Source organism: Leopardus geoffroyi, chromosome E2 (assembly GCF_018350155.1).
Source record: "Leopardus geoffroyi isolate Oge1 chromosome E2, O.geoffroyi_Oge1_pat1.0, whole genome shotgun sequence".
NCBI classification, from domain to species: Eukaryota; Metazoa; Chordata; class Mammalia; order Carnivora; family Felidae; genus Leopardus; species Leopardus geoffroyi.
Window position 1 is genome coordinate 38,064,098 of NC_059335.1, and position 19,116 is coordinate 38,083,213.

At 35.6% G+C, this 19,116-nt stretch overlaps 1 protein-coding gene across 6 annotated transcripts in view; it reads right to left on the reverse strand.

The window, feature by feature from the left end:
- Positions 1-242: 242 nt before the first annotated feature.
- LOC123579252 (cadherin-8) overlaps positions 243-19,116 on the reverse strand; it is a 366,323-nt gene continuing 347,449 nt past the window's right edge. For all 6 annotated transcript variants that reach the window (XM_045442964.1, XM_045442967.1, XM_045442965.1 and 3 more), the window contains 2 exons: positions 3,740-3,991; positions 243-2,336 (listed from right to left, as the gene is read on the reverse strand). In XM_045442964.1, coding sequence (XP_045298920.1) covers positions 1,843-2,336; positions 3,740-3,991 — 746 coding nt within the window. In that variant the 3' untranslated portion in view covers positions 243-1,842. The remainder of the gene's footprint in view (positions 2,337-3,739; positions 3,992-19,116) is intronic.

Here is a 19,116-nt window from a genome sequence, read left to right on the forward strand (position 1 = left end):
CAGGAGGACCCCACAAGCACAGCTGGACTAGACTTTGTGTACACCATGTTCCTTTAATGTCCCTTTTGCTTTGTGTTCATTGCCAGGTTATTTCTTTCCTCTGCTTTATAATAATGACTCTTAGAAATATAAGTGATCCTCGGTATGATTTAGTTGAACATTGTAGAACTCTAATTAGAGTTGATGTCTCTGTTAACAGATCTTCATCTGATTAGGGGAAAAAAAAGTGATGACAACAAAGGTATTTATAAAAATATATTTCACAAAGTAGGAAACAATACAGGAGTTTCTCTGAATACAATACATGAAGTAAATAAACAATATTGCATTAAAGCAAAGTAGAAAATTAAAATGATCTGCGTGTAGTACTTGATTTTTATCATACATTTTCTACTCCTAAATGGCAGGATTGTGTTACAAATTGAATATGCTCACATCTTCTAGTGCTGTCCTTTTTTGGAGTCTACGACATTCTGTGCATCACCATGAAGATCAGGGAGAGAAGTGCTAAAAACAAAAGCAGTAAAATTATGTACAAACCACTTCCTGCTTTAAAACAGTGGGGGCAACTTGAAGCATGTTTACTGGGCAGGGCATTATGTAGGTATCTAAAAGTCTAGAGTTTAAATAGTCACATGAATCAATATGCTTTCAGATGTTTGTGCTTGTAGTAAAAACACCAAATACTAGGATTATGAACAAAATAGAAAACAGTCCAAAAGTTTCTCTGGGAAAATGCTGCTCCTGCCATCACCAGCCACAATAACACTTTCTACTCTAAAGAGACTCTTAGCTTCCCTTTTGATAATATTGCCTGCCATACTCATCTCATCAAAATGTACATGTATTAAACATTCATTGTGTGTGTATATATATATATATTTATATAAAACAATCTAAAGGATTATTAATGGATATAATTTAGTTTTTTTTTCCATATAGTCCCTTAATCTATATAGATTACCAACCTTAATAAATAAAAGCATTAATGGACATCAATAAAATATTTATTTCGAGGATTAAACAAATAAATTCACGCGCTAGCAATAAAACCATCTGTCTCATATGTAGTCCGCTGTGTGATACGGTTTATCTGTCTGTCCTTGTGGAAGAAGATGAAGTGGAGGGAACGAGTAATCCTGCTTCCAGAAAACAAGCCTGTTTGAATGGGATTTCTCTCCTCCCACCACTGAGTTGGCAATCCCCACCCGGGAATGGATTACGAACATGTGAATATTTTAAGGCTCGACACAATATTTAAAGATGCTATTCAGTCTCTGATGAGTGGGGCCAACAGTTATGTACAATGTGCGGTCACCGTACCGTATAATCTAGGAGGCCTCCCAAAACTCCAGAAAGTCATAACGTACAGCAGACCAAGTATTGCTTTATCGTTTGTGGCGGAATCCTTATTGGTGAAGGGGAAAAAACCATTTGCATTTATAAAAATCCTTGCAGAAGACACATATCAGCAGCACATTTCTTGCAGGTCCATTTTTCTAAGAAAGCACCTTTTAATTTTGATTTTTTCCTCTTTTTAACCATCTCTCTAAGGATTAGCCAGGATCCCAATCTTTGTCTGTGGTGGCTAAGTAAATATCAAATATCCAAAGACTTCTAGAGACTCCACATACTTTAATTCACACTCCACAAGATTTATAACCTCCTAACATATGCTTTTTATTATTAATTTTTGGTTCAACATTGAAATGTAGTTGAGTTTATAGATGATCGGTGCTAAACTTGCCTCTAAAACAAATAGCCACATTGGTTGTATCTAAGGGGTGTGACCCTAGAATATTACAGAATGCTCAGTTCCACTGATTAATTCATAATCCACTGTCAAGTTTCTTTGTCACTTTCACCAACAGAGTAGAGTTCTCCCAGTCTCTTAAAGCGGGGACCCCAGTCACTGAGGTAGTCAAAATTCTGGTCTGAGTCTGAGGTGCTGGACTCCAGGGAGCTGAGGGACCCAGCCACAGACCCTCGGCCTTCATAGCCATAAATCTGAATGGAGTCATATGGCGGGGCAGTTGGGTCATTATCTGCCTCGTGTAGCCGCACATTAATGAATTCATCAACATCAACACCATTCGGAACAGGAGCAAGCCCTTGCCTTGGCATGAACTGCAAATCTGGTTTAATATCCTTACGAGGTAAAAATCCATTAATTCCATCTGGGTTTTGTAAAGTTGCAATATCAAAAGCCTCTGTATCTTCCTCTCCTCCTCCCTCATCATCATAGCGAATGATGTTTTCTCGTACGTCTTCATCATCTTTAATAATTAATGGCTCATTTTTATGTCGCCGCAGAGTTACAAACAGCACCACAATTACTGTAGGAAAAATGTGAAATAACAATTAGCTCAATTTTTACATAATTTCACAAGCAACATATCATGTATGTTACGAGAGAGTGGCGTTGTGTAGAAACTTGCCAGCATATAGCCTTAATACAATTCACTTGGGAATTAAATTAAACACCTTTCTGAAAGATGGGTTATTGTATTCTGAGTGAGTATTATTCCAGGTTGTTTCTGTTTATTAAGTGGTGATGAAGTTGGGTTAAAAGAATTAATTTGCATCTATCCATGGTGAAAGCTGCATGTAAGACTGTTACGAGCTCTAGAATAAATGGCACACAATAGAAAAGAGCAAAGATAAAAATAATTAACTTGCTGTGGCTCTTGGGCAAGTTATTTAATATCCTTTGATTCCATGTCCTTCTTCGATAAAGAAAAAGTAGCAGAGTAAATTATATCTAGAATATCTTGTGTTTTATCAGCTCTTCAAGACTCTCTCCAATCAAATAATGTTCACTCACAGATGAAGTGATATATCAAGATGAATGTCAAATTGGCATACACAATTTCTTGCCTTATAAGGAAGCTGGGGCTTCTCCATCTGGGAAGGTACGCCTAAAGGTAGGTAAAAGGAAAGGAATACATACCCAACAGGCAAAGCCAGCCAAACCAAACTAGGGTTCACAGGGTAAAATATGTCTAGAAATGTTAATCCAGGCAGTGGGTGAATAGAACGGATGTGACTGGAAAGGTAATAACTGCCATATCCTTTACTTAAGGACAGGATAAGACATAATTTTCTTCTTATATATCTTTCTAGTCTCTAATGTTGTTTTTATAATTAGAAATTTTTAATGGAAAAGTTACCAAAAAAAAAACTTTCCTTCATTTTCAATCTTCATTTTAAGTTGATTTTAATATCCAGAAAAATAGCTGAAGAACACAGTGTAATTTTGAAAAATATTTTTTTTGTTGTTTGCTTGCTTGTTATCTTTTAATCTGACCAAACTGTGTGTTTGGATGAACTCAGCAATGTATACATCATTTAGAGAAAAGAGTATTATGGACACACGAGAGCCTCCCATTACAGTAAACTGGTGTACATCAGATCTGCAGGCCTTCTTATATGGTAGATGCTGTTGTAACCACATAAAGGTCTGTCCCCACTTCCACCACTATTAGAATTAGTTTGTCTTTTCACTGGTAATGGGATTGAAAAAGGCACTGAATTGTCCTCTCCAATTGGACATTGGCTATCGTGGCACTTTTCTTCCTTCACCCATACTTGGTAACTTCAAAGCTTGGAGAAGTGCAAGAAAGTTCCTTTCCCCCAGAAGAATGCTGATACCTGACTGGGGTTCGGGTTTGCTGTCCTTATTTAAGTCATTTATGATCCAGAAAAATGGTGACCATTAAGCTGTGAAGGAAATACGTACCTAGCAGCAAAATGATGCATGCTAATATAGCAATTAAGGCGCCCATACTGAGTCCAATCGGAAGGACATAAGCTTCAACATTACAAGACTGGACAACACCATCACTGCTACAGCCACAGACCCGGATGGTCAGGGTGCTGGTGCTGCTCAGAGGAGGATTCCCACTATCACTGATTATGATTGGTAAAAGATAGACTTCTTGCTTCTGGCGGTTGAATCCGTTATGCTTTGCCAAAATGCTGAGGGAATTATCTGGAAAAAGTGAAAATTACAATAGTTTGCATAATTTCCAAATGGCTGCCCAAACAACACTTGTTTTTCTAGTTCATAAATCCTCTGGAAAACTCAAGACAATCCCAACTCCGCTAGACCAGTTAGATTCTTTCCCCCTCCCCCCCCCACCTCCCCAACTGACATGGACCAAAACATCCATGCCCTGCAAATTTAATAAATGGGCCCCCACCATGAATTAATGAAATTTTACCATCACTTTGTAAATGCAAAATATTTCTTTTATAAAAATAATCTTCAAGTGTCCTTTCAGAAGACACAAATTAACCCATGTTTCCATAAATAAGTTTATTTTTTCCCTCATTTATCCTGATAATGCAAAATTGACTGAACAGAATTGGACCACATTTGAAAGGCATGTTTGAGAAATTCTGCATTGAAAGATAGACTATATGACGATATGGCATACAAAACAATGCACTCTGTTGTCTCCCACAGGTATCTAAAGAGTCATTCACGCCCTTGAGCATTTAAACTAACAAAAGTCCCATTTACTGCCAATTGGAGGAGATATGCCACATATATTAAAATTCTGTAGAGAAGACCTATAGTGGTTACGCAAAAAAGAATAAATGGAAAAGTCATTGGAGCAAATGCTCCATTTTACATGTATCAGTCAATTATATGGAGAGATATATTCGTTATCTAGAGCAACATTTCAAGACAATTAAGACGTACTGAAGGGTTCATTTCAGTTCAGGGTAAAACTTGTCAGCGAAGAGTAATTGAACCCATGCTAGCCCTATGGTTCTCAAAATTTCACCCCTCAAAATAAAACTTCGTAGTCATTCATGCCCAGCTCATGAACTGTAGTCATATTGTATATATTAATTATTGTTTTTTCCTTTTGATTAATGAAAGACATATCTATTCAAAATGGGAACATATTTTCCTTTTTATATTCTACATGGAAGCAAATAAACAATTTCAGGTAATGTGTATAATATTATTTGAGCAAAAGGATTATTTCAGTTTGGATTTTTTTCATATATTGGCAAGTTTGTAGACCCTAGAATACCTGGCTACCTCATTGTTGCATAATAAGCAGGGATTCCAAACCATTGTTGTCCAATTCTTGGTCATTAATGTCCTTCTGGCTTCCAGAACACTCAAATACATGAACACATATTCTACTCAAATGACTTTAAATGAATGTGTTAAATTTTCTGTACCATATAGTGCTATTCCAGAATTAAAAAAAAAAAAAGATGGCCGTTCCCCAAAATAGATGTATAAATTATATTTATTTTTGTTTTGTTTAAGATATTAAATGGATCTCTAATGCCTTGCTAGTAAGCAAATAGGAAAACACTCAAATTGAGTAACATTATTTTTTGTAAATTTCTTTTCGTTGTGCCTCATTAGTAGTTGAAGACTGAAAAGAGTTCTCTAATAGAGTTAAGTAGTGGTGTACCAAATGATCCAGTTATCTTTATTTCCAAGACATGGAGGGAAATACCACTAAGCTAAAAAATGGGAGAACATTATCTCAAAACAGATACAGAATATATAGTTATGTTATATTTTCAGAAAATGTGTGACAAGTTGGAGTACAGTTAATTAGTGCAAGGAACATTTGTGGATGATTTCATATACCATAGTTCAAAACAGAAGATGGGAATTGTTCTTCAAGATGCAATTAATAAAATTACAATGAGACTTTTGCCTTTTTGTGGTTGACATTATTTATATGGGAAACTATTTTTGCATATTCTCTCTTTAAAACAATCTATACTGATAATTTCGAAACTGCAGCAGGAATATTGCTCAGTGTCGAAAAAAACTATGCTCTTTAATACGTATAAAAGCATTAGTGAGTCCACCACTAAACTTACAGTGTTTACTATTCCTTGCATTTGTATTTGTTATTCCCATCCTAGATAATGAAAATTATTATCTGAGTAAAGGAAGTCTATGAGTCATTTTTGGCAAATTTTACCTGCTACCTCCAGGCAAGTCAATTCCTTATTTGCCTATTCATTTTTCTCCTTAAAAAAAAAACAACAACAACAACTATTTCTGATTGGTGTTTATATTTATTATGGATTTATTTTATTATGCCAAATGAAATTGTCATTATTGTACACTTAAAAAAAAAAACAAGTATCAGCAGTTTCACACAGTTCAAATTCCTGCATTTGAAATACATTAAAAAAAATCTACATGTGGCAAATATCTTTTATGAAGTTGTGGTTAGTTTCTTTAAGACTTATGGTGCCTTTTAATTTCATGAAAGTTTTAATATAGTCAGTTTTATCAATCTCTTTTAGGTTTGTGCTTCTAAACTGAGTTTTTAAAAGTAAATTACATGAAATATATTTATAATGCCATCTGTCACATTTAGGTGATTATATGGAATTGTGTGTGTGTGTGTGTGTGTGTGTGTGTGTGTGTGTGTGTTTCTTTCTTTACTGGTAATTGATTTCCCCAAGGTTAATTATTGAGTAACTTATCCTTTACTCACTGCTCTTCAACTCTCAGTTTCTCACAAATCAAACTTTTGTGCACCCTCACCCTTTTAGGAGCTCTCTATTATGTTCCCAATGCTCTGTTTTTATAAATCTGCATCAGTGATACACTTTTATGTATGGAAACTTCATAATAAATCCTGATGTTTATTAGATTAATTTCCCTTTCATGTTCTTCTTTACGAGTATCATGGCTATTATTGTTCATTTGCTAATCTCTGACAATTATAGAATCAGATTAGCAAATTGTATGAAAATCCCTATAAGAACTTTAGTAGAAATTATGTTAAAATATAAATCAACTTTGAGAGAATTGGCATCACCTTTACTGTCTTTAGTCTTCCATTTCAAGATCATAGTTTCCTTATTTTCTTTAATATATATCACTAAACATGTAATTTTTAACTTTTAGCTACAAGAGAATTTCACATCTTTTGTTAGATTTAATATTGGTACTGTATATCTTTTGTTGCTTTGGTAATATTATCAAACTGCAAAGTGATATTAATATTTTAAAAGTGCACTTTCTGATCATTGTTGCTAGTGTGTAAAGTGTAATTGTTTTATGCATTGATTTTAATTCTAGCAATCTTGTAAACTTTTCTTTATTTATAAAAGTAATATTCTCATCACAGAGTTCCACTTCAGCAAGACAATGATGTGAGGAGCTCCTCAGAACTGTTCCCTAGTGAAAATGGTGATTATAAAAGGAAGACCATTTAACATCTCTGGAAATGGTCCTGGAGGCAAGCAGCAAATGAAGAAACATTTATCCAGGACAATCTACCAAAGGTTGGTAAGAATGACGAGACTCATGTGTGAAGTAGAACCCACTTTCTCCCAGCTCTGTGAGATGGAAAATCCACTCTATACTGGTTCAGCCAAGAACATAGGGCTCCCTGTCCCCTCAGCTAAGACAGTTAAAGAACTGTCTTAGCAGGAGATACAGGGCGTGAGCAGTCTCATCCTACTATATTATTGAAACCAAATTTCAAGTGAGTGCAGCCAAAAGAGGGTTCCTTTCTTTCTCACAGCCCTTGCTTGTGAGACAGAAACTCTCCCTGGGAAGGGTTCCCCTGGGGATATAGGGCCTCAGTTACCCTTGCCCTAGCCTATCAGGCACTGGTTACACCCTGGGAAGGACAAGCCAAAAAACTTGAGGTTACTCCACATCCACCCCCCACCCCCACCCAGCACCAAGTGCTCATCATCTAAAACAGAGGCTTCATTCAGAGAAACACATCATAGTTTCCAACTCAACTCTGGAGAGAGTGGCTTACAGTTTGGCCTCAGTGGAGACTCAGAGAACCTGAGACAGAGACTGGGGGAGCAACACGCCTGGGGAGAACACATCTGAAACACTGACTTAGAGAAATATTCTAGGAGCCCAAACTTGATTGGCTTAGTCTGTAGAGCAATCTTGCCCCCAGTCTGAAAACAATACAGAAATCATCTGGCAGTTAGTGGAGTTTAACAATTGGAACATGGTCAGGGAAAGATACAGAGAACCCTGCCCAAATCACTGTCATTCTAGGGTGACTGTAGGCATACCCAAGGCTGGGATCCTTTGAGGTGAAATATCAGTGGTTTAAAATTGCAGATAGGAAATAGACTTAACAAAAACATTCTAGCCAGTCATTAAACAAATAAACAAGCAAAAACAGCAATATTAAGCTCTCAGTGTGTGTAGGGGGGTTTCAATGTCCAAAACTGCTATAATATCTAAAACGTCCAGTTTCCAACAAAAAATTACAAGATATACAAAGAAATAGGAAACCCATATAGCAAGGAGGAAAAAAGGAGGCAAAATAAACTATTCATGAAAGCAACCAGATATCAGATTAAACAGACTTCTAAGAAGCCATTATAAAAGTGTTCAATAGGGGCGCCTGGGTGGCGCAGTCGGTTAAGCGTCCGACTTCAGCCAGGTCACGATCTCGCGGTCCGTGAGTTCGAGCCCTGCGTCGGGCTCTGGGCTGATGGCTCAGAGCCTGGAGCCTGTTTCCGATTCTGTGTCTCCCTCTCTCTCTGCCCCTCCCCCGTTCATGCTCTGTCTCTCTCTGTCCCAAAAATAAATAAACGTTGAAAAAAAAAAAAATTAAAAAAAAAAAAAAAAAGTGTTCAATAAACTAAACTATGATTAAAGAAAGAAAGAAAGGTCTGATAATAATATCACATCAAATAATATAAATAGATAAATAAAAATTATTTTTAAAAATAACATTTAAAAAAGAACATGGAAATTCTGGAGTTAAGAAGCACAATAACTGAAATAAAATACTAATTAAGCTGACTAAAATGTAGATTTGAATTGGCAAAAGAAAGTGTTCATGTAGTTGAAGATAGATGCATAGGAAATATGCAAGCTGAAGAATAGAGAGGAAAAAAGAGAATAAAGAATAATGAACAGAGCCTCATAAAAATGTGGCTCCAAAATATGTGGATGAAAAATACTAGAAAAGAAGAAAAGAAAAGAAAAATAATAAAGCTGACAACTTCAAACAATTTTGAAGACATTAACCTACACATTCAGAAACCTCAACAAACTGTAAGAAGACAAATGCAAAGAGTTTCACAGTGTATCCTAGTAAAAATACTCAAAGCCAAAGACAAGGAGAACAACTTGAAAGCAAGACAAAATTGACTCATCCCTTCCAAGGGACTCCAATAAGATTAACTGAATTTTTATAGAAATAATGGAGGCCACGGGGCGCCTGGGTGGCTCAGTTGACTGAGTGGTCGACTTCAGCTCAGGTCATGATCTCAAGGTCCATGAGTTTGAGCCCCACACTGGGCTCTGTGCTGGCAGCTCGGAGCCTGGGGCCTGCTTCCGATTCTGTGTCTCTCTCTCTTCTGCTCCTCCCCTGCTTGTGCTCTCTCTCTCTCAAAAATAAATAAATGTTGGGGCGCCTGGGTGGCTCAGTCGGTTAAGCGTACAACTTCAGCTCAGGTCGTGATCTCGCGGTGCGTGAGTTCGAGCCCTGCGTCGGGCTCTGTGCTGACAGCTCAGAGCCTGGAGCCTGTTTCGTATTCTGTGTCTCCCTCTCTCTGACCCTCCCCCATTCATGCTCTGTCTCTCTCTGTCTCAAAAATAAATAAACGTTAAAAAAAAATAAATAAATGTTAAAAAATTTTTAAAAAAAGAAAAGAAAAGAAATAATGGAGGCCAGAAGGACATGAGATAGCATTTTCAAAGTGTTTACAGCAAACACTTTCAACCAAGGATCATATATTCAGCAAAGCCTTCTTTCCAAAACAAACAAAAAAAAATATGAAATAGAAGCTTGGAAAGTAAACATCAAGCTGAGGAAATTCATCAGCAGCAGACATGCCTTGTAAGAAATACCAAAGGAACTCTTTCAGACTGAAAGGTAATAACCTCAGATTGTAATTTAAATTCACATTTAAAAAAAAAAAAGAAAAGAGGACCAGAAAAAGTAATTATGTCATCATGAAAGATGGAATACACAACTTTCTCCTTTTTTCTTCACTGTTTTATAAAGCAATTGTATAAAACAGTAAGTACATAATATATTGTTGGCATGTAATATCTAGAAATTCAAAAGTAATAGTTGGATATTCCAGTATCCCACTTTTAATAATGGATAAAACAACTAGGCAGAAATAAACAAGGAAATAGAAGATTTGAAAAACAGTATAAATCAATGATATCTAAGTGATATCTATAGAACACTCCACTCAACAACAGTAGAATAAATACTCTTCTCAAGTACACATTGAACATTCTGCAGTGTAGACAATATGTGAGGGTGTAAAATAAACTTGAGTAAAATTTCAAAAGATAATAATGCAAAATTTGTTTTCTGAATATAATGGAATGAATAAACATATGAATAATAAAAATTTGGGAAACTAACAAATCTGTGGAAATTAAACAATGCATTATTCAATAATCATTGGGTCAAAGGCAAGGTCAAAAGGGAGATTGGAAAATATTGTGACACAATGCAAATGAAAATACAGCATATCAAAATGTAAGGGATGCAGTTAAAGCAATGTTTAGAGGGAAAGTTATAGTTTTAAATGCCTACGTTATTAGTTTTTTTCTTATTGTACTATACTAGCTAGACCTTCTAACAGAATTTTGAGCATAAGAAGTTATGGTGATACCTGTACCTTGTTCTTGATACTAAAAAAGAGAAAATAGGTTTTGACTTTCAACATTAAGATGACTGATTTTATTGGAAGGCAGTTTTTGTTCAAGTTTGTTTACTTGTACTCTTTTTTCCTCCTTAATTTTTTTTTCTTTTTTGTTCTCTTTGCAATGATGCAAAGAGAAAAGGCAGCCATATAAAAGACAGCTGTTCAATACCTCTAAAGTTGGATTCAATTGGGTGACTGTATTATTTAAAAACTTTTTTTCATACCTTTTTGTTTTAATGCATTTCCAATTTCTATCATGTTGCCTTTGCATCATAATCTATTCCATCCTCATGGCTTCTGCTCCTGGGTTTTGTATTTATTTCATTTATTTTTTTTCCCCCTTGGAGCAAATAGAAGAACATATCCTGGTGACTTACTAGAGAAAATACATTTTCTAAAACTGAAAAAATTATGAGAAAAAAAGAGTGGTCACTGAAAGCCCATCAACATATATGTCATGATTTATTTTTAAATTTAAATCTTTTGAAATTGAGTATAAAATAACACAGTTTGAGAAAGGGAAGAAGGGTGTTTTGTCAAGATCTATTTAAGAAGAGGATGGAGCAAGAGAGTTTGGTATTCTCTAGGGAGGACTAATATCCAGGTGGAGAGCAATGTCCACTTGCTGTCCAATTCATGCATTTGTGTTACACTGAGATAGAAACATATCTCTTCAGCTTATCACCTGGTTGCCTGATACTCTTAATAGGTGAAATAGTCAAATATCAGTATTCCTTATTATTTCCATAAGTTAAAGATTTCTCCTATTTTCTCATCTTCCTTGAATATTTTGCTTATGAGCATTACACCAAGGAGGATGAATGATTCCATTCCAGAATCTTGCTTCATACTCTAAACCCATTCGTTTTTGCTTATGACTGATTTGTGAAAGAAAGATCTTGGTGGAAAGTTAAAGTGGACACCAGACATAGTTCTCAAAATTGACAATATTCCAAAAATAGTGGAATCGTTGGGTTTCTTACTCCTTGGCTGAGTAATACAAGGTCTACACCAAATAAATAGTAAAGTAGGGAACAGATAAACAGTAGGGGTATATGCTTTCTTTTTTCAGACAGCACATTACATTATGCCATTATGTATGAGATTCCTTTCAGATTCTGATAACATATTCATTATAAATAAAAATATTTACTTATATGCTTAGTTTGTCATTTTTTCCTCCAGATATACCTATTAGTGCATTATTGGAGGTTGTTTGATGTTGTATCAAATACAGCCATCTTAAAATTAAAGTCTCAGAATTTTAATACAATGGTTTTAACACTGAGGAGACTAACAGATAATATTCAGTAAAGTGTATGTATTATCTCAGTAAAGCCTAACCCCCTTGAGGGAGTCTAGCCTTAGTCATGGCTCTATTCCAAGTCTTCAGCACAGGACTTGACACAGAGTGAAGATCCTCATAAAAAACAACACTGGTGGGGTTGTTTTATCCACTTTTATTTGGAATGTTTCACTTATAAGGAAGTGATCAACTAACTGATATGATAGAAGCTTGCTAAGTCCATTTAAAATTTCTGCTGCATATGAGAGTTTTTCTTCCTATGTGACTTACATGGTCGAGCCCCAGCCTCATCCTCCAGCTTCCCGTCCTACCACTCCTCTGTGTTCTAGCCATCCTGGCCTTTTCTGAGTCAAGGATCTTCTTTCCTTCGTGCTTTCATAATTGCTCTTTCTTCTACCTCATAATCTCTCTACCTTTCCTTAGCCCTCATTTGAATTAACATTTATGCATTCTTTATGTCTGTACTTAAATGTAATTTTGGGGGGGATAATTCCTTTACTAACTGTCCCCAGCCTTCCCAGACAGAGTATTTATGCAATCTAATAAGATAATCTTTATATTTTTATCAAAGAACTTATTACAAAGAAATAATATAGTAATAGGGATGTGATCGATACAGGGGATGCCAAAATAAACTGAAATACTTTTAAGTAATGAATAACCAATTTAAAATGCATAATGAGTACTCAGCAAATATTTGTTAAGTGAATGAATAATCATTAGCTGCATTTTATGAGTCTCACATTTATTTCCCTTCATGTTATTTTGTCATAGGGAATTATATGTGATTCAGAATAAGTCAGTGAGAAAGTTCAATTTAGGCTATTGGAAAGGATATAGCCCAAGGTCCTAAATGGAAATTTAAGAGAAATATTCATGGTTTCTCAGTCTTACTCTGGGCATAACTAATACCATGTAACATGAACAATAAACTAAGGGTGGTTAGATTCGAATAGAGAAGACTGAGAGGAGAAAAATATTTGAAATACCATCTCAGATATCTAAAATATGTGAACTATCATCATGTTAAAGAGTGCACACCAGAATTCCCTTTTACTGAGCTGAAATTCGATAACTTAGTCCTGTATTCAGAGGGGGCACATAATCGGAATTAGAATCTCCTGTAGCTGGTTTAGGAGGAATGTCTTCTTTGATTGTTAATATTCAGTCTTTATATCATTTAGAGTTGGCAATCAAGGGCCTTCTTTCATAGAACATTAATACTCTTAGAAGAAAAGTTTCTTTGTATAAATAAGCCAGTAAGCATTTGTGATAGACTAAATGTTTGTGCCTCTCCCCTCACCTGCAGTTGACATTTGTAAGCTCACACCCCCAGTGTGGCTGTCTATGGAGATAGAACTTTTAAGGAAATTAATTAAGGGTAAATGAGGTCATAGGGTAGGGTCCTGGTCCTATAGAATTTGTGGCCTTATAAGAAGAGACACAAGAATGCTTCTCTTTCTCTACCCATGGGTGCACAAAGAAGAGGTCATGTGAACACAAAGAAACATGGTGGCCTCTTACAAGCAGCCAGGAGAAGAGGCTTCAGAATGAAACATACCTTGCCTGCCCCTTGATCTTAGACTTCCTAACCTCTCAAACTGTGAGAAACAAATGTTGTTTAAGCCACCAGTTTGCAGTGTTTGTTATAGCAGCCTGAGCAAACTAAAATCTTGTAGGCACTAATTATTTCTGTATACATACTCCATGAAATATCCAAATCTATCTGAAGAGATAGACTGTGTCTACCTGGATAATTCTTTAACTTTATTTGTGTAATTTTCCCACAGTCCTCACTAATTTCCTTCCTTCCATTTATTTTCTATGTATTTTTAATAGAAAAAGAAAGGTCATTATTCTTGTTATTATTTAAATATCCCATGTTCTTTCCACATTGTCCTTGTTTGTTCCCCCAGATAAAATAAGGCAGGCAAATTAAGTTCTCTATTGTTTTACTGTCGTTCATCTATTATTGTTGCCCTGATGCAGAAATTTTACTTTCCCCAAGTCCCATTTATTTGAAATCATGGAGCTATGGCTTTTGTTTATTGTTTTACATGCAAGCAAAAGCAACAAGGAGCCAGAGTTAATGAAGGCACTTGCCAGACAAATGTTTATGACAAAAGGAGTAGATGAAGAGAAGATCACTGGCATTCTCTCTTTTTGAAAAAATATCTCCTGGCATTTGACTTGCAAATTTATTTCACATTTTCTCGGTCAAGTAAAATGGAATAAAAATGGCAAGGAGGTCAAAACAAAGGGAAAATGGCACTCTGTTCAGTAGGTATGGACAAGAGATTTAATTAAGTCCTTATTGTGTTGTGTCTGCTGTTTATTTCTAAGAGCCTAGCAAAGCAATAGAGATACCAAATCTATTAGCTTTTAGCAAATTAGATATAAATATATGTATATACAATATCTAATATTTGGGAATATGGAGTGAAGATCATACCATTTATATTTCATTTATACATTTTTACTCTAAACACTGAGTCTTGTTGGAAACAATCAGGCTGTAATGAATTAATAAAAACTAAGACTCTGTGAAGCCAATCTCCTCTAGTACCATTATAACTTCCTACATAATTCATTGAAAGTGTACCAACATACTAAATCTGCAACAAGCAACTGGATATTCTGAGCTACCTAATTAGATCATTTGTTACTTGTTTCCTTTTTTTTTTCCTCATTAGGTTGTCCACAATACCACCTGATGTCAATAATATCAATGTTTGTCAAGCATTAACTCATTATCAAATTTCCAAATATTTAATAATAAAGTATATCTAGCCGTAAAGTAATGATCAATGTTTATCCTGCCTTTAGAAAAAAAAACATCATTGTGAATTCTTTTGGAAGTTCCTCGACTAACACCAAATAATGTTTAGTCAAAAATTTGCAAGTACACATTAAATGAATTAACACTTTTTTAACAGAAAAACTCTGCTATAAGCATGCAATACTACAGTTCTATAAACATCTGCATTGTTTTCATTTTGTGGAGGAAATATACAGAAGCTGGGTTATGCTTAGGACTCAGCAAGTAGCCTGTGAAAGTTAAACATCTTCTAAAATTCCATAAGAAGCTACATAAACTATTCTTAAATTGTTAATATAAAAGCAAAAAATTAGATTATATGAAGTTGGTGTAGAATATAGTGGTATGAATGGTGATGTCCAAAAAGATATATCCAAGTCCTTTTTTTTGGAAATCTGTGAACGTTACCTTCCTTGGAAAAGAGTCTTTGCATATATAATTAAATTAAATGTTTGGAGATGAGTTCATCTGGGGCTGAACCGGTGGGTACTACATTCAAAACATGTATTGTTGTGAGAGTGAGGAAGAGGTAGATTGGACACAGAGTAAAGGAAGAAGTAATGTGACCCCAGAGGCAGACATTGGTATGATGTAACTATCAAGCCATGGAATGTCTACAGCCAACAGAGAAGCTGGAAGACAAAAAGGATGAATTTTCCTCCAGAATCTCTGGAGAGGAGTATGGCCCTATAAGCAAATTGATTTTGGATTTCTGGCCTCCAGAACTCTGAGATAATATATCTCTGGTTATTTTAAACCCCTCAGTTTGTGGTAATTTGTTCTGGGATCCCTAATAAACTAAGTTAATCAGTGAATCTGATTAAATGTGATTTACAGAGTCAGGGAAGGGCATACTTATTCCCATTTTACATATGAGGAATGGAGTTTTTGACAGACAGTGACTTGTTCAAGGTTTCTCAGCTGGTAGCTAAGAATTACAACTAAAATCCAATGCATTTTCTACACTTTCTGTCATCCTAACAAAAGTCATCTCAGAAAACAAGGGAAAATGAGCTCTAAGAAGGTTAAATTAAAGCTTAAGGGTAAGATACAAAACAGAAAGTGTGTGGAGGGAGGTTTTTCCATTCTATGACACCTTTATCACGAACAAGGAAAAACTAAATGGTCATTGCCACTGTAGATGATAATTCAGTATTTTAGAAGGATCAAAAGGTATTCAGTACAGTACTCCATAGATCTAAATCCCATATCCTGAGAGTCTGCCTAACATAGCACAACATATCATAGCATAACATAACCATGAATTAATTATCAAGAAGTGATTATTTTTGGTGCCAGAGAGAAACACAAGTATTACAGGTACAAATTCTATGCTAGATACAATCATATTGCCCAAGGTCTTCTGAGTTTGATTATTTTTTCCCTGTATTTAATTTGCATACTTGCTCTTACACAAAATGTTCCATGAACCTTATGTAGATCACTTAATGCTTAGATGAAAAGATTTATTTTACTCCAGGCACTGGGGAATGAGGGATGAAGACTAATATGACCTTCATTTTATTTCAGGAATACCTTTATTAACTAACCCCAGAAAGTGAAAACTATACCAACAGTCAGTTTCTGTTCGAATGGAAATTGTAAACCTTTTATAAATACCAACATGTATGAGAAAGAGTATTTTTACCTATTTATGCAGAAGTAAAAAAAAAAAACAACAACATTTTTTAGAGTGTGCAAGCTATTTAAATACAAACCAAACCAAACAAAGAAATACTAAGGCTCTTATTAGAATTTCTTGTGAAAATTCCAGAAAATAACCTCATAGTCATTAAAAATCAAGACATTGGAAAGCTAGTGTTGTCAAGAGAGTGACTTTTCCACCACATCGCTATTGATTGAGTAGACCTCTCTAAATATTTAAGAAACTGGGTGTCAGAGATTAATTCTTTTTGCACTGGAGCTGATTAATTCATTTTGCACCGGAGATGATAAATTTGTGCTTATTAACACACTTGATGTATAGGGTAGTTGGACCAGAGAGTAAGGCTGTTTTACAACAGCAGTTCAAGCGAGGTATACATTGCATAGAACTTCCTGAAATCATTAAATATAGTGAATGGAGAACTGAGGATATGAAAGAAAGGAGTTACCAAAAGTAGTTTGTTATCTAGTTAACCTGCTTCCATTTGAAGGAGGTCAAGTATCCCTGCAAATCATCATTTTGTTAGATACCATCCTCTCCCTGAATGTTTTGAATTTGCACATATACAAATAAGACATAAGGTGAAAGCCACCAAAAATGGTACAAATGCACATTCCCTTTCTATCACCCACGTCTCTATCTTAACTTCTTTCAAATCTATACTGATACCTTCACTGCATTCTGCCCTCAGTTATTCAGTGCCTATTGTCAACAAGACATCACTGTCAGAGGAAAGATCCTCTGCATACTTTCCCCTAGCATGCTGCAATATGGTCCGATATGATGGTTTTCTGTCTTGCAAAGTGAACGATCCTTGGATGCAGAGATACCGTCTTCTTTAGTAAATGCAAATGCATCATTTCATTTGTCATGTGTGTCACTATATAGAAGTCTCCATAGCAAGATGTTAATCCTTAAATGAGCAAATGGGTGGCCAGGTTAAGTGAGGATGTGATTACTGATCTCAAAGAACTTCTGGCACAGAAGGGGAGAGAAAAATGGCATGTAACTAGCCAAAACATAGGCGAGTTGGTGGTCTATTCTCTAATTGTGACCTTTGTCCTGCCTTAGCTCTCATACCCTGTGGTCCACTATGCCATATGTACCTTGACTTAAAGTTCCATCATCATGGATACAGATGAAAAGAAGCCTTAAGGAAGGCGAGGCCTGTGGGCTGGGTTTAAAAACAGCTGGTTGTGAAATGGGGAAATACAGAGAATGGCATTCCATCTTTTCTGCTTCCCTGTTTTGTTCAATAGCATGCTGCCCTCAGCGTTTTCATCTAACCTCTGACGACAAGAAAACCACGGGCTCAAAATGGAGTCACTATATTAAAGCCCACATCAGCAAATCAAGACTTGATACCTAAGCTAAATGCAGTTTCAGCCACCCCCCTGCCCCACCACCTGCAAGGAATGTGACCTTCAACCAACCAACCTGGAGTTGTGTGGTCAGCACTAGGACACAGTCCATAATAAGAACCCTTATGTTGCCTTAGAATGCCCACCAGTGCATTCTTTGCTAATAATTTCCTTTTTTCTGGTTCTCTCTGACTTTAAAAAACTTTCTATACTGGACGTCATTGGTGCTCCTTTCTCTTTGCTACATGGGATGCTGTCTGATTCATTTATTCTTGAATAAAGTCAGTTGGAGCTTCAAATATCCTTAGTTGAATTTTCATTCTTTACCACCTCTTTATGAACTATTTGAATGTGGTTCACTTATTTGATTTCAAATACCAGACAATATTTCTTTCTAAAATGTTACCCTACATCTCTTCTACTTACCTACTGACCATATGTACCTGAATGTTCAGTAGCACAAATTCAACCTTTCAAATAATGGAACTAATAATATTTCATCCATATTCTTCCCCATTTTTAAAAATCCCTTTCTTGATTCCATTTCTTGCATCATCTGTGTGGCTTTATGACTTTATACGTCTCTCCCCTTGCATCCAATAACCTCACTTCTTTCTTTTCATGTAAGAAAGTTCTGTCCATCCTTCAGTAACTAGCTGAAAATTTATTACTTCATTTATGAAGGAGGCTGTAGGAACAGCCTAGGGATTTGGGAGTATCTAATTCAGAGATGAAATGGAGATTGGCTTATAAAGAAATGTAAAGTAAACATAGTGGTTTTAATTGTTCTTTTAAATACATGATAGTGAATACAGTGAATATGAGTTAGTCACTTTGTAACGAGTCTCAAAATACAAAACAGAACCTTGAGAAGTCCAAAATATTCCTAGCCCTACAAAACTAGAATGCAAGGAGAGAGACATATGTCAGCAGTCTTATATTTATTATTACACTAATTAAAATAAAGTGTCCATTATCTCCTAGGGTCTGATATACCTGGTCCATCTTGACATTGCAATCTTAAACCCATTTAATTATCAACTTAAATCTGAGCAAATATTCACACAAACAGAAGCCAACTTTAAAATTCAGGCAGTAATTCAGATATAAATATTTGCATGTGTTAAAAATGCCTATTCTTGGATTTTACCCCAAATCAACTGAATAAGAATTTCCGGGGATAGGCCCTGGACATCTGCATTTCAAATAAATTTTGTTTGCATAAAAATCTCCTGGGATGCCTGAGAGCCATTCTACTCTATTCCATTTCTTCCCTTAGGTGTTTGCAGTGGTTAATGGCTTG